This window comes from Schistocerca americana, chromosome 8 (assembly GCF_021461395.2).
Source record: "Schistocerca americana isolate TAMUIC-IGC-003095 chromosome 8, iqSchAmer2.1, whole genome shotgun sequence".
In the NCBI taxonomy this organism is placed as follows: Eukaryota; Metazoa; Arthropoda; class Insecta; order Orthoptera; family Acrididae; genus Schistocerca; species Schistocerca americana.
In genome coordinates, this window is record NC_060126.1 from 510,444,762 (window position 1) to 510,462,137 (window position 17,376).

At 45.2% G+C, this 17,376-nt stretch overlaps 1 protein-coding gene across 1 annotated transcript in view; it reads left to right on the forward strand.

Annotated features, from left to right (window-relative positions):
• Positions 1-17,376, forward strand: part of LOC124544925 (UDP-glycosyltransferase UGT5-like) — a 67,599-nt gene that overhangs the window by 19,339 nt on the left and 30,884 nt on the right. The window contains exons 2-3 of the mRNA XM_047123669.1: positions 5,998-6,238; positions 12,029-12,609. Of these exons, the coding sequence (XP_046979625.1) occupies positions 5,998-6,238; positions 12,029-12,609 (822 nt within the window). The remainder of the gene's footprint in view (positions 1-5,997; positions 6,239-12,028; positions 12,610-17,376) is intronic.

Here is a 17,376-nt window from a genome sequence, read left to right on the forward strand (position 1 = left end):
ACAAAAAAATTAAAAATATTGAGTATCATGTAATATTTTGTGTAATGTAATATCTTGTATCGACACCTTTTATTAACCTGACACGTTCCACACCATTACGAAGTGTCGTATTCATGATCTATGGAACAAGTGGTAATCTAATCTAATCTAATCTAATCTAATCCCTTGTGGTCGTCAGACGTCGATCGGTACCTGGTGGCCGACTATGCCTGCCCTCATGTTCCCATGCGGTCCAAGATAAGGTCACTGTCACACCTGGACATTGCCAGATTCTACCAGCTGGCCAAATGGAGATGTACAGTGAGACCCCTTTCAAACTCTGTCAGGTGTTGATAACGATGTCTCGCAATAGTAGTTTGTGTCTTTCACATTGATCACTCAACATCTGACGCTGTTCACACTCGCTAAGTAGCCTAACAGGCCTTGTAATAGCACTAATGTCCACATGTACGCCATTCTATCTGTCACAGACAATAGAAGCTTTAATCATTCACACACACACCGATGCTGTGCACATGTACGAAGTTACACTGTCTTCTGTGTAGTTAATTTTTTTTTTTTTTTTTTTTGCCAGGCAGTATATATTGTCTCCATACATGTATGGAGTGTGGCTATGTATGGAAGTGAAACATGGACGATAAATACACTCCTGGAAATTGAAATAAGAACACCGTGAATTCATTGTCCCAGGAAGGGGAAACTTTATGACACATTCCTGGGGTCAGATACATCACATGATCACACTTACAGAACCACAGGCACATAGACACAGGCAACAGAGCATGCACAATGTCGGCACTAGTACAGTGTATATCCACCTTTCGCAGCAATGCAGGCTGCTATTCTCCCATGGAGACGATCGTAGAGATGCTGGATGTAGTCCTGTGGAACGGCTTGCCATGCCATTTCCACCTGGCGCCTCAGTTGGACCAGCATTCGTGCTGGACGTGCAGACCGCGTGAGACGACGCTTCATCCAGTCCCAAACATGCTCAATGGGGGACAGATCCGGAGATCTTGCTAGCCAGGGTAGTTGACTTACACCTTCTAGAGCACGTTGGGTGGCACGGGATACATGCGGACGTGCATTGTCCTGTTGGAACAGCAAGTTCCCTTGCCGGTCTAGGAATGGTAGAACAATGGGTTCGATGACGGTTTGAATGTACCGTGCACTATTCAGTGTCCCCTCGACGATCACCAGTGGTGTACGGCCAGTGTAGGAGATCGCTCCCCGCACCACGATGCCGGGTGTTGGCCCTGTGTGCCTCGGTCGTATGCAGTCCTGATTGTGGCGCTCACCTGCACGGCGCCAAACACGCATACGACCATCATTGGCACCAAGGCAGAAGCGACTCTCATCGCTGAAGACGACACGTCTCCATTCGTCCCTCCATTCACGCCTGTCGCGACACCACTGGAGGCGGGCTGCACGATGTTGGGGCGTGAGCGGAAGACGGCCTAACGGTGTGCGGGACCGTAGCCCAGCTTCATGGAGACGGTTGCGAATGGTCCTCGCCGATACCCCAGGAGCAACAGTGTCCCTAATTTGCTGGGAAGTGGCGGTGCGGTCCCCTACGGCACTGCGTAGGATCCTACGGTCTTGGCGTGCATCCGTGCGTCGCTGCGGTCCGGTCCCAGGTCGACGGGCACGTGCACCTTCCGCCGACCACTGGCGACAACATCGATGTACTGTGGAGACCTCACGCCCCACGTGTTGAGCAATTCGGCGGTACGTCCACCCGGCCTCCCGCATGCCCACTATACGCCCTCGCTCAAAGTCCGCCAACTGCACATACGGTTCACGTCCACGCTGTCGCGGCATGCTACCAGTGTTAAAGACTGCGATGGAGCTCCGTATGCCACGGCAAACTGGCTGACACTGACGGCGGCGGTGCACAAATGCTGCGCAGCTAGCGCCATTCGACGGCCAACACCGCGGTTCCTGGTGTGTCCGCTGTGCCGTGCGTGTGATCATTGCTTGTACAGCCGTCTCGCAGTGTCCGGAGCAAGTATGGTGGGTCTGACACACCGGTGCCAATGTGTTCTTTTTTCCATTTCCAGGAGTGTAGTTTGGACAAGAAGAGAATTGAAGCTTTCGAAATGTGGTGCTACAGAATAATGCTGAAGATTAGATGGGTAGATCACATAACTAATGAGGAGGTACTGAATAGGATGAATAGGACTGAGGAGAAGAGGAGTTTGTGGCGCAACTTGACTAGAAGAAGGGATCGGTTGGTAGGGCATGTTCTGAGGCATCAAGGAATCACCAATTTAGTATTGGAGGGCAGCGTGGAGGGTAAAAGTCGTAGAGGGAGGCCAAGAGATGAATACACTAAGCAGATTCAGAAGGATGTAGGCTGCAGTACGTACTGGGAGATGAAGAAGCTTGCACAGGATAGAGTAGCATGAAACCAGTCTCTGCACTGAAGACCACAACAACAACAACACATTTATCAAGCGGCAATGGATTTAAAATGGTGAAATTTCTTCGACAGAAATCTAGTCACACATGTGTAAAATGCATCTCTATGTCAGACGCCATTTGGGGGAGTTCCTGCGCTGCGTTGCGCACGGGACAACGAAACTAGGAAGGCATAAGTGAGAGGCCCAGACATTAAGAGACTGGAACGAAAGACACTCCTATCATAGCACAAAATATGTCCTGGACGAAGTTAGGGATGTGAAAGAGGGAAACTAACTTTTACACTTGTCTGGTAGCTTCGAAGACGTTTGAATCTAAACATCTTGACATATAGCCACTTTTTACATCCCAGACTCTGCCCACGAAATACTCTCCTCTTTTGTGCTTTTTCATTGTGGTTCACAGCTCTTACTCCATCACAATTTTGACATTTTGCCATTGTCATGGCTTGTCAATCGGTGTAGATTTTTGTTGACTCCGGCGACGACTGATATGGTATAGGTCTTCTTATTGTCTTTCGGACGAAGTTTCTTGTATTGTGGCAACGGATAAAGCTAACACAAAACAACAGGACGCCCATCAATTGCATATATTTGTCTACCTCCTTGTGAAGTTTGAATCGATTGACACAAGTTTGTTATACAGAAATGGAGCGCGTAAAAGAACCTCACAAAAGATGTGGCTTTTGACAGAAAAATCCAAATGAAACTACAGTTTGAAAGTGAGTTTTTAATTTTATCATATTAATGCATTTTTATTTCTTTGGTTCACTTTCCGTGTATTTATCTCACGTACGAACGAATTCTACGTAGTACATTTAGTTCGACTTTACACCACCGTATCTCGACAACGGGTAAAGATTATTGGATAGAAAGGATTTTATTTTGACTTTATCCGTGTGTCTACTTAATGCAAATTTGAACCGATTCGTACAAATTTGAAGTAAAGAAGTGCCGCGCTTCAGAAACCTCCCACAAAACGTATTTTTTTTTTGGTTTCTTACGCAAAATCCGATCGAAGGTGACTGTTTTTGCTTGTAAAACCGAAAGGGCGCACATAGAAATGGTGCTATTACCTGAGCACTGTTTTCAATTAAAACCTCATGCAGAAGGAATTAATCGATTCGCAAAGTTTGCCTGAGCGCCACCTGCTGTTCGTCGTTCAAATCTTGCTTAGTATACAGTAACATAGAGCTACAGCAAGACGGATGTTTCAGTGGGAATACACATGCCCACTGGTCCGGGCTAAACGAAGTACTTTGCGCCCCTTGGGCCCAGCTGAAATAGCAACCGAACACCAAGACCTCAACCCAAACCACGATTCTCCTTACGGCCACGCTGTAAGAACATGGTAGAAGAGAGCGTTCAGACATTAGTACTACACCGTCATAATCTGTATCAAACATGTAAATTAAAAATAAATTACAGCGAGGCACTAGAATGAGAGTTTCACTCTGCAGCGGAGTGTGCGCTGATATGAAACTTCCTGGCAGATTAAAACTGTGTACCAGACCGAAACTCGAACTCGGGACCTTTACATTTCGCGGGCAAATACTCTACTGGAAGAGCACTTGCCAGAGAAAGGCAAAGGTCCCGAGTTCGAGTCTCGGTCCGGTACACAGTTTTAATGCGCACATGTATGCAATACTACCTGTCACAGCCAATAGTAGCTCTAATCATTCACACACACACCGATGCTGTGCACATGTACGAACTTACACTGTCTTCTGTGTAGTTCACTTTTTTTGCCAGGCAGTATACAGGGTAGTACAGAAGGGTACGGCCAAACTTTCAGGAAACATTCCTCACACACAAATAAAGAAAAGATGGTATGTGGACATGTGTCCGGAAACGGTTAATTTCCATGTTAGAGCTCATTTTAGTTTCGTCAGTATGTACTGTACTTCCTCGATTCACCGCCAGTTGGCCCAGTTGAAGGAAGGTAATGTTGACTTCGGTGCTTGTGTTGACATGCGACTCATTGCTCTACAGTACTAGCATCAAGCACATCAGTACGTAGCATCAACAGGTTAGTGTTCATCACGAACGTGGTTTTGCAGTCAGTGCAATGTTTACAAATGCGGGGTTGGCAGATGCCCATTTGATGTATGGATTATCACGGGGCAATAGCCGTGGTGCGGTACGTTTGTATCGAGACAGATTTCCAGAACGAAGGTGTCCCGACAGGAAGACGTTCGAAGCAATTGATCGGCGTCTTAGGGAGCACGGAACATTCCAGCCTATGACTCGCGACTGGGGAAGACCTAGAACGACGAGGACACCTGCAATGGACGACGCAATTCTTTAGGCACTTGACGATAACCCTGATGTCAGCGTCAGAGAAGTTGCTGTATGGAGAGTGCTACGGGAGAACCAGTTGTTTCCGTACCATGTACAGCGTGTGCAGGCACTATCAGCAGCTGATTGGCCTCCAAGGGTACACTTCTGCGAATGGTTCATCCGGCAATGTGTCAATCCTCATTTCAGTGCAAATGTTCTCTTTACGGATGAGGCTTCATTCCAACGTGATCAAACTGTAAATTTTCACAATCATCATGTGTGGGCTGACGAGAATCCGCACGCAATTGCGCAATCACGTCATCAACACAGATTTTCTGTGAACGTTTGGGCAGGCATTGTTGGTGAAGTCTTGATTGGGCCCCACGTTCTTCAACCTACGCTCAATGGAGCACGTTATCATGATTTCATACGGGATACTCTACCTGTGTTGCTGGAACATGTGCATTTACAAGTACGATACAACATGTGGTTCATGCACGATGGAGCTTCTGCACATTTCAGTCGAAGTGTTCGTACGCTTCTCAACAACAGATTCGGTGACCGATGGATTGGTAGAGGCGGACCAATTCCTTGGCCTCCACGCTCTCCTGACCTCAACCATCTTGACTTTCATTTATGGGGGCATTTGAAAGCTCTTGTCTACCCAACCCCGGTACCAAATGTAGAGACTCTTCGTGCTCGTATTGTGGACGGCTGTGACACAATAAGCCTTTCTCCAGGGCTGCATCAGCGCATCAGGGATTCCGTGCGACGGAGGGTGGATGCATGTATCCTCGCTAAGGGAGGACATTTTGAACATTTCCTGTAACAAAGTGTTTGAAATCACGCTGGTACGTTCTGCTGCTGTGTGTTTCCATTCCATGATTAATGTGATTTGAAGAGAAGAAATAAAATGAGCTCTAACATGGAAAGTAAGCTTTTCCGGACACATGTCCACATAACATATATTCTTTGTTTGTGTGTGAGGAATGTATCCTGAAAGTTTGGCCGTACCTTTTTGTAACACCATGTATATTGTCTCCATACACATTTACCATGCGGCAGTGGATTTATAATGGTGAAATTTCTTCGATTGGAATCTAGTCACACATGTGTAAAATGCTTCTCTATATCTAAAAGTCTATTGGTTGAGCACTTGCCCGCTAAAGGCAACGGTCCCGAGTTCGAGTCCCGGTCCAGTTCTGCCAGGAAGTTTCATTGGGGCACCAGTTCCAGAATGACCCAGTACGTGGCGGACAGCGCCCTCACTTACACTGGAGGGGCCTGGTGCTTCCAGATGAACGCCCTCCTGCTGGCGGCTTCGCTGCTGGCGCTGGCTCCAGGCCTCCAGGCGGCCGAGGTGCTGGGCATCTTCCAGTCGGTGGGCCGCAGCCAGTGGGTGCTGGCGGAGACGTACCTGCGAGCGCTGGAGCGGCGCGGCCACCGCATCACCGCCGTCACCACGTTCCCCTCGAGCCAGGGCGGCACCACGGGCAACTGGACCGAGATCCTCATACCCAACCCTTTCGAAACCGAAGGTAAGTTCTCAATGCCCAACAGCCGGCAGCTCTCCTCAAATAAATTAAGGCAAGTTTTCAGATTTCGTAACAGATTGAAAACTGGTGTCGGAACGGGGATCGGTGCAGGACCGTGGCGTGGCCTTCGATCTTTTCTACGATGGGAGTGGAAAGATCAGCCGAGGGAATCAAAGGGCTGCCAGCTGTCCGGCTAGCACAATGAGTGTCCGTAAGGAGTTAACAAGAATGGGGTATAATTGTCGAACAGCCTCTCATAAGTCATGCTTTTCTGTAGGTGACAGACGCTTCAGGTAACGACACCGCACAGTGGATGACTGGAAACAACAGATTTGGAGTGACGAATCACACTATACCCCGTGGCAAGCGGATGGAAGTATTTGGGTTTGGCGAATTCCTGAAGAATGTGACCTGTCATGATATGTAGAGCCAACAGTGAAGTTGGGAGGAGGTGGTGCTACAGTATGGAGGGTGGTTTTCGTCGTTATGGTGCGGTCCCCTTATTGCGCTTAATGAAATGTTAAATGCGGATGGATACGAACATGTCAAGGGACATGAAAGGGAAGCAGTGGTTGGGAAGGGAGTGAGGCAGGGTTGTAGCCTCTCCCCGATGTTATTCAATCTTTATATTGAGCAAGCAGTGAAGGAAACAAAAGAAAAGTTCGGAGTAGGTATTAAAATCCGTGGAGAAGAAATAAAAACTTTGAGGTTCGCCGATGACATTGTAATTCTGTCAAAGACAGCAAAGGACTTGGAAGAGCAGTTGAACGGAATGGAAAGTGTCTTGAAAGAAGGGTATAAGATGAACATCAACAAAAGCAAAACGAGGATAATGGAATGTAGTCGAATTAAGTCGGGTGATGCTGAGGGAATTAGATTAGGAAATGAGACACTTAAAGTAGTAAAGGAACTTTGCTATTTGGGGAGAAAAATAACTGATGATCGTCGAAGTAGAGAGGATATAAAATGTAGACTGGCAATGGCAAGGAAAGCGTTTCTGAAGAAGAGAAATTTGTTAACATCGAGTATAGATTTAAGTGTCAGGAAGTCGTTTCTGAAAGTATTTGTATGGAGTGTAGCCATGTATGGAAGTGAAACGTGGACGACAAATAGTTTAGACAAGAAGAGAATAGAAGCGTTAGAAATGTGGTGCTACAGAAGAATGCTGAAGATTAGATGGGTATAACTAATGAGTAGGTATTGAATAGAATTGGGGAGAAGAGGAGTTTGTGGCACAACTTGACAAGAAGAAGGGGCCTGTTAGTAGGACATGTTCTGAGGCATCAAGGGATCACAAATTTAGCATTGGAGGGCAGCGTGGAGGGTAAAAATCATAGAGGGAGACCAAGAGATAAATACACTAAGCAGATTCAGAAGGATGTAGGTTGCAGTAAGTACTGGGAGTTGAAGAAGCTTGCACAGGATAGAGTAGCATGGAGAGCTGCATCAAACCAGTCTCTGGACTGAAGACCACAACAACAACAATGAACACATTTCATAGCACTGCGTAACGCACATGCACCAATGGACATCAGTATAGAGGCTGGATTCCTATGAAAGTAGTACTATAACATCAGAAGCATACAAGTGTAGAATTTACTGTGAAAGTAGTAGATACATATAAGACATAAACAATTATGACGGGGTTACGTTGTTTATTTCATAACATTGGTAACAAAATAAAGGCGTTTGCATTTGCTGGATGGAAACTGTCATGAAGGCACTCACTGTACTGTTGTGTTATTGCATTGTTAGTACTTTGTCCAATATCCGTTCTTCCTGACTACCTCAAAGTTTCTCCTCAGCACAGATTTTGTTAGGGATTGTGGTTCTTGCAGCGAAATTGTCACCCACTCTTCTCGCATCGTTCTTTTTAGCTCGAGTAGGCCTCAATTAGCCTTCCATTGCGATACAGATGTCTTGCAAGTATTCCCCAAAGGTTTTCCTCGGGGTTGAAATCAGGCCACCTGCGGGCCAGGGCAAGACATCGATTTCAATTTACCAGATATAGACTGGGACACTCAGGTGTTTAGGACGGGTGGTAGGGACAGAGCATCGAGTGACATTATACTGAGTGCACTATCCGAAAATTACCTCGAGCAATTAAACAGAGAACCGACTCGTGGAGATAACATATTGGACCTAATGATAACAAACAGACCCGAACTTTTCGAATCTGTATGTACAGAACAGGGAATCAGTGATCATAAGGCCGTTGCAGCATCCCTGAATATGGAAGTTAATAGGAATATAAAAAAAAGGGAGGAAGGTTTATCTGTTTAGCAAGAGTAATAGAAGGCAGATTTCAGACTACCTAACAGATCAAAACGAAAATTTCTGTTCCGACACTGACAATGTTGAGTGTTTATGGAAAAAGTTCAAGGCAATCGTAAAATGCGTTTTAGACAGGTACGTGCCGAGTAAAACTGTGAGGGACGGGAAAAACCCACCGTGGTACAACAACAAAGTTAGGAAACTACTGCGAAAGCAAAGAGAGCTCCACTCCAAGTTTAAACGCAGCCAAAACCTCTCAGACAAACTGAAGCTAAAAGATGTCAAAGTTAGCGTAAGGAGGGCTATGCGTGAAGCGTTCATTGAATTCGAAAGTAAAATTCTATGTACCGACTTGACAGAAAATCCTAGGAAGTTCTGGTCTTACGTTAAATCAGTAAGTGGCTCGAAACAGCATATCCAGACACTACGGGATGATGATGGCATTGAAACAGAGGATGACACGCGTAAAGCTGAAATACTAAACACCTTTTTCCAAAGCTGTTTCACAGAGGAAGACCGCACTGCAGTTCCTTCTCTAAATCCTCGCACAAACGAAAAAATGGCTGACATCGAAATAAGTGTCCAAGGAATAGAAAAGCAACTGGAATCACTCAATAGAGGAAAGTCCACTGGACCTGACGGGATACCAATTCGATTCTACACAGAGTACGCGAAAGAACTTGCCCCCCTTCTAACAGCCGTGTACCGCAAGTCTCTAGAGGAACGGAGGGTTCCAAATGATTGGAAAAGAGCACAGATAGCCCCAGTCTTCAAGAAGGGTCGTCGAGCAGATGCGCAAAACTATAGACCTATATCTCTTACGTCGATCTCTTGTAGAATTTTAGAACATGTTTTTTGCTCGCGTATCATGTCATTTCTGGAAACCCAGAATCTACTATGTAGGAATCAACATGGATTCCGGAAACAGCGATCGTGTGAGACCCAACTCGCCTTATTTGTTCATGAGACCCAGAAAATATTAGATACAGGCTCCCAGGTAGATGCTATTTTTCTTGACTTCCGGAAGGCGTTCGATACAGTTCCGCACTGTCGCCTGATAAACAAAGTAAGAGCCTACGGAATATCAGACCAGCTGTGTGGCTGGATTGAAGAGTTTTTAGCAAACAGAACACAGCATGTTGTTATCAATGGAGAGACGTCTACAGACGTTAAAGTAACCTCTGGCGTGCCACAGGGGAGTGTTATGGGACCATTGCTTTTCACAATATATATAAATGACTTAGTAGATAGTGTCGGAAGTTCCACGCGGCTTTTCGCGGATGATGCTGTAGTATACAGAGAAGTTGCTGCATTAGAAAATTGTAGCGAAATACAGGAAGATCTGCAGCGGATAGGCACTTGGTGCAGGGAGTGGCAACTGACCCTTAACATAGACAAATGTAATGTATTGCGAATACATAGAAAGAAGGACCCTTTATTGTATGATTATATGATAGCGGAACAAACACTGGTAGCAGTTACTTCTGTAAAATATCTGGGAGTATGCGTACGGAACGATTTGAAGTGGAATGATCATATAAAACTAATTGTTGGTAAGGCGGGTACCAGGTTGAGATTCATTGGGAGAGTGCTTAGAAAATGTAGTCCATCAACAAAGGAGGTGGCTTACAAAACACTCGTTCGACCTATACTTGAGTATTGCTCATCAGTGTGGGATCCATACCAGGTCGGGTTGACGGAGGAGATAGAGAAGATCCAAAGAAGAGCGGCGCGTTTCGTCACTGGGTTATTTGGTAACCGTGATAGCGTTACGGAGATGTTTAGTAAACTCAAGTGGCAGACTCTGCAAGAGAGGCGCTCTGCATCGCGGTGTAGCTTGCTCGCCAGGTTTCGAGAGGGTGCGTTTCTGGATGAGGTATCGAATATATTGCTTCCCCCTACTTATACTTCCCGAGGAGATCACGAATGTAAAATTAGAGAGATTAGAGCGCGCACGGAGGCTTTCAGACAGTCGTTCTTCCCGCGAACCTTACGCGACTGGAACAGGAAAGGGAGGTAATGACAGTGGCACGTAAAGTGCCCTCCGCCACACACCGTTGGGTGGCTTGCGGAGTATCAATGTAGATGTAGATGTAGATGTATCTTTATCTCGAACAAGTTTTTGGCTGTAGAAGAAACATCCATGCATTCATTATCCTGTTGCACGTTAGACCTTCGTCCCCTAGGTCCTCTTTCATTCTAATCAGTTATGTGTCTAGCATCTCAGCGTACGTGTTACAGTTCATTCTAGTGTTCAGACAAGCAGTGCGTCGCTTAGCTTTAGAGCAGAAGGCTGCCTAAATCGTAACAGTTCCATCTCCAAATTTTCTGCTCATTCTTATCTGATGCTCCGTTCTCAGATCGTTCCATTAATACTGGATTCCATCGGGCTCATGTAAATTAAACTTTTACTCGTGCCTGAAGACCATTTTATCTCATTTTGAAGTCCACGGCATGTGTTTCAGCAAACTACAGTCTGGTCTCCGTCTGTTTGGAAGTTGGAGCAGGTTTGTGAAATTGCCGGCCGAAGTGGTTCAAATGGCTCTGAGCACTATGGGACTTAACATCTGTGGTCATCAGTCCCCTAGACTTAGAACTATTTAAACCTAACTAACCTAAGGACGTCACACACATCCATGCCCGAGGCAGGATTCGAACCTGCGACCGTAGCGGTCGAGCGGATCCAAACTGATGCGCCTGGAACCGCTCGGCCACTTCGGCCGGCTCTTGTTTATTGATTTTATGTTGCGGGGGCCTCTCGATTAAGTTATCCGAGGTGCAAGGGTGCCTGTGTCCGTTAGACGCTGGAAAAGTCTGCCGAACAGAATAGGCCCCCTGGTTTCGACTCTTCCTTCACGGACATTCAGACATCTCATTAAAAGTATTCCGAGTAGTGTACAAGTCATTGTAAAGGCGAAGGGTCAACACAGCCACTATTAACGTCCGCTAACGTCTGGATACTTTTGATCAATTACTGTATGTTTACTGGACTTTTTTTTTCGAAAGAAATTTCCGCCATTTCACTGTTAATTGTTCGTGTATTCTACACAGTCATGATTTCGGCTTTATAGCTATTGTCAAATGCATGTTAAAATACGTCTAACCTGTCTGTGACATGCCATCGTCGAAAAGACGCACTTCCGGTCTTGTAGACCAGTACTCTTATTACAAGATACGAGTACATGTTTCGATGATCATTGCCATGTCTCAAAATACTCGATCCGGCCGGAGTGGTCGTGAAGTTCTAGGCGCTACAGTCTGGAACCGCGCGACTGCTACCGTCGCAGGTTCGAATCCTGCCTCGGGCACGGATGTGTGTAATGTCCTTAGGTTAGTTAGGTTTAAGTAGTTCTAAGTTCTAGGGGACTGATGACCTCAGAAGTTAAGTCCCATAGTGCTCAGAGCCATTTGGACCATTTTTGAAAATACTCGATACGTTTTTCCAGCACCCTGTACTGTTAAGGACCCACTAGTACCCACACTTGTCCACTCACTCCTTGCTCTCTCTTTCTTTTTCAGAGGAGATAGACTTCTTCGAGATGAGCACCAGCAACAAGTTCGTAGAAATGATAGAGGCCACAACGTACGGGCAGGCTTTCTGCGACCTGTTCCTGAAGGACGAGAACGTGCAGCGGCTGTACAGATCCGGGAAGAAGTTCGACGTGGTTGTGCTCGAGGTGGTGATGTCGGAGTGCCTCGTGGGCTACGCGCACTTGTTCAGGGCGCCCGTCGTGGCCATCTGCACCTTCGTGGGGCTCGACTGGATGGCCCACATGGTGGGGAACCCCATGCCGTACGCGTACGTGCCTTCCCCGATCCTCGGCTACAGCACGCCCATGAATTTTCTCGAGCGGGTGGACAACACAGTTTACTCGCTGACCTTCAATTTGATTCGCAACCTCTACTACATGCCGAAAGTGGACGCCCTCTTCCGGACCCACATGAACGACAGCACGCTGCCCAGCCTGTCGGAGCTCGAGAAGCGTACGTCGCTGCTGCTGGTCAACTACCACTTCTCACACGGGTGTCCGAGGCCCCTAGTGCCCGCCATGAAGGAAGTCGGCGGTCTGCACGTCAGGGAACCCAAGAAGCTGCCACAGGTAAGCAAACCGGCTGTCCCCGAGTACTCAAGGCTGAAGCGCTTTTTTCCATGTTTCCTTCAATAATACGTAAATTTTTGGGTGGGGTCCACCTTCAGCAAAACACAATTTTGTTTTTTATCCCAGACAAGATTCACTGCAGTTGCAGCATCATTAGTGGGCTTTTCTTTTACGGCTGTTAAACATAAAGACTGTTCTTCACTATTTGTACACATGTAAATACACTACTGGCCATTAAAATTACTACACCAAGAAGAAATGGAGATGATAAACGGGTATTCATTGGACAAATGTATTATACTAGAACTGACATGTGATTACATTTTCACGCAATTTGGGTGCAGAGATCCTGAGAAATCAGTACCCAGAACAACCACCTCTGGCCGTAATAACGGCCTTGATACGCCTGGGCATTGAGTCAAACAGAGCTTGGATGGCGTGTACAGGTACAGCTGCCCATGCAGCTTCAAGACGATACCACAGTTCATCAAGCGTAGTGACTGGCGTATTGTGACGAGCCTGTTGCTCGGCCACCATTGACCAGACGTTTTCAGTTGGTGAGAGATCTAAAGAATGTGCTGGCCAGGGCAGCAGTCGAACATTTTCTCTATCCAGAAAGGCCCGTAGAGGACCTGCAACATGCGGTCGTGCATTATCCTGCTGAAATGTAGGGTTTCACAGGGATCCAATGAAGGGAAAGCCACGGGTCGTAACACATCGGAAATTTAACGTCCACTGTTCAAAGTGCCGTCAATACGAACAAGAGGTGACCGAGACGTGTAACCAATGGCACCCCATACCATCACGCCAGGTGATACGCCAGTATGGCGCTGACGAATACACGCTTCCAATGTGCGTTCACCGCGATGTCGCCAAACACTGACGCGACCATCATGATTCTGTAAACAGAACCTGGATTCAACCGAAAAAATGACGTTTTGCCATTCGTACACCCAGGTTCGTCGTCGAGTACACCATCGCAGACGCACCTGTCTGTGATGCAGCGTCAAGGGTAACCGCAGTCATGGTCTCCGAGCTGGTAGTCCGTGCTGCTGCAAACGTCGTCGAACTGTTCGTGTAGATGGTTGTTGTCTTCCAAACGTCCCCATCTGTTGACTCAGGGATCGAGACGCGGCTGCACGATCCGTTACAGCCATGCGGATAAGATGCCTGTCGTCTCGACTGCTAGTGATACGAGGCCGTTGGGATCCAGCACGGCGTTCCGTATTACCCTCCTGAAGCCACGTATTCCATATTCTGATAACAGTCATTGGATCTTGACCAATGCGAGCAGCAATGTCGCGATACGATAAACCGCACTCGCGATAGGCTACAATCCGACCTTTATCAAAGTCGGAAACGTGATGGTACGCATTTCTCCTCCTTACACGAGGCATCACAACAACGTTTAACCAGGCAACGCCGGTCAACTGCTGTTTGTGTATGAGAAGTCGATTGGAAACTTTCCTCATGTCAGCACGTTGTAGGTGTCGCCACCGGCGCCAACCTTGTGTGAATGCTCTGAAAAGCTAATCATTTGCATATCACAGCATCTTCTTGCTGTCGGTTTAATTTCGCGTCTGTAGCACGTCATCTTCGTGGTGTAGCAATTTTAATGGCCAGTAGTCTATTAGTTTTCAAAATATTAATTACAAATTTTTGAATAACACATAAAATTATGTGTTCACACTGTTTACCACATGGTGCAGGTTTCCTCAGGTATTATTTTTTTTATAGTGCCTATTTTCTTTCACGGTTTATCATCTGCAACCAAATACAACTTAATGTAGACAAATTATTTAAGCAAAAATTACGATTTGGAAACGCTTATGGCTATGCCTGAAGTTAATTAATTCAATGTGCTATGTGTGTGTGTCTTTGCATTACGTTTCACTGACGTTTTCCTTTTACCTCATCTTCTTCACTTTCTTCACTGTGAAATTCTGTATAATGAGCTGTCACTGTCACTGTTTCACTGTTTACCAGCTGTAAAAACAAACATGGCGGACAGTGGAACAGTTGAAGGTGTAAAAACAAACATGGCGGACAGTGGAACAGTTGAAGGTGTAAAAACAAACATGGCAGACAGTGGAACAGTGTCAGTGACAGCTCAATATATAGTCCACAGTGAAGAAGATGAGGAAAAAAGGAGACGTAAGTGAAGCGTAATGTACACACACACACACACACACACACACACACACACACGCACGCACACAACCCATCACACAACCTCACACATAGAATTAATTAACTTCAGGCATAGCCATAAGAGTTTTCAAATGGTAATATTTACTTAAATAGTTTGTCTACATTAAGTTATATACGGTTGCAGATGATAAACTGTGAAAGAAAATAGGCACTATAAAAAAATTATAACTCAGGAAAACCGCACCATTATGAATACATAATTTCAAGTGTTCTTAAAAAAATTTGTAATTACGATTTTAAGAACTAATATTTACATGTGTACAAACAGTAAAGAACATGTTCTGTGTTTAACAGCCATAAAATAAAGGCCCACTTATGATGCTGCAACTGCAGTGAAACATATCTGGGATAAAAAAAGAAAATTATGTTTTGTTAAAGGCGGACCCGATCCGCAAACATATGTACTGTCCTCATGTATTCTCAGCATCCGTCGGATTAGTATAAGAAACTGATCTAGATTGAACAATGTCCTCTTTCATCTATATTTCTTGATCGGCTTCGATGAGGAATGTTCAGACGAAAATGACTACAGCGGTGTAGCATCGTTGGTAACGCTGATGAAGTAATACCTTGAAAATGTATTACTCAACTGTGTACTGTAAAACAATTTGTTAAAATACATGGCTGTAAAAGCTACGCCATTACCAGATAGTCCGTCTCCCACAAACCCTCTACCCTTCTGTGACATTATCACCAACCATCAACATAGTGTCATCGTGGAAATGGAACGAACTACATTGCCTGAATTAAATTGGCCGAAACTGTTGTCTGTGTCTGGCTGCTCAAAATTTCGAAAAAATTGGACTCTCTGAAGAAATGACTTAGTTTCGCAGCACAGAAAAGACGTCTGAGATTTTGTGGGAATACAGCATAACTTACGACTTACCAAGAAAATCCACAAATCCACCTCATAAATGAGACTGAAAACAAAGAGCGATTGGCACGCGTCTCCCGAAGGTAACTCAGAATCACCTCTGGCTAAGTGGCCACTGCACAGACGCAGTACAGACAGAAACTGGACACTCCTAAGGTCGCGTCGAAACAACTGACAGAAAGGAGTCTGAAATTAAAAAACGCGTGCATACTGGAACGACAAGAGACCCATAGTGACAGAATGAAGTTTTTGGAAGATAAGAAAAATTCGAAGGCTAAAGCTAACTTGCAGGTCTGCATGTTTTTTTAAAGAGCCACACAAAACAATAACATTACTGTGTATACAGGGTGATTTCAGGATGCCGTGACAAACTTTCTAGGATGAGGAGATAGGTACCTGTATCAATCTGTGGTAAGGGACCGCGGTCCGGAAACGACCAAGTCGAAAGGAATCAGCGAGAATCTTCTCAAGTTCCGTGTTAGCCTTGCTCAGCGCTCGAACTAAGGACCCCAACTTCCGAATCCCGGTCACGACGTACAGGCTTCCTGCTGAATACTCCTCAATACCCACAGATAATGCAATTTTGTCATATGGTGACATGATGGAGACCGTGGCTGTTGTTTGAAGACAAATGTTGATGGTGTTAGGACAGCAACCAGCCACAAATTTACTTTCAGTTCCTTTATTCAAAGGGTACCGTTACCGGTTTCGAATCGTTGTGATTCATCCTCAGACGGTTTACATGCTTTCTTTATGACATGTGGTGTGTTTTTTACAGATTAATTGTCCTAAAATATAAATAATACGTAATTATAAACACGCCACACACAGATGGTTGCGTTACAGATTTTCGTTGCATGTGACTTACGTGAAACGTCGGTTTCGAGTGTTTGTTTTCATAAAACATATGTGTATCACAGATACTATGATATATCGTAACATTTGACGATGATGTCCTATGTTTGGAAAGGATCATATATTCGTTTACACAAATGTAATGCCTTTTACACTAGTACAGAGACATTGAATCTTTGAGTTGAAATTGCTAAATTAATTACAAAGTTTTTATATATGTTACTATAATTCTCATGATGCTAAATGTAATTAAATAATATACTATTTTACCTGTACAGTTATATATATATGTTACGATATATCATAGTATCTGTGGTACACATATGTTTGTAAGCTCTTTGTGTGTATCAAAACATGTGGTGCGTGGTACAAATCGGCTCAGCTACAACTCTTAAGTGTTCAGTGAGAACAATTTAAGTGTGCAGCAATAAGAATGCAGTAGGAATGCATTTGCATCTGTTGGACGAATTTTATGAAAACAAACACTCGAAACCGACGTTTCACGTAAGTCACATGCAACGAAAATCTGTAACGCAACCATCTGCGTGTGGCGTGTTTATAATTATGTATTATTTATATTTTAGGACAATTAATCTGCAAAAAACACACTACATGTCATAAAGAAAGCATGTAAACCGTCTGAGGATGAATCACAACGATTCGAAACCGGTAACGGTACCCTTTGAATAAAGGAACTGAAAGTAAATTTGTGGCTGGTTGCTGTCCTAACACCATCAACCCACAGATAATTTCCCTTGATCATGGACTAGCAACGGCACCCATAAGTTGGCGTCAGAGAGACCAAAAGCCTACAGCAGCGTTATAAT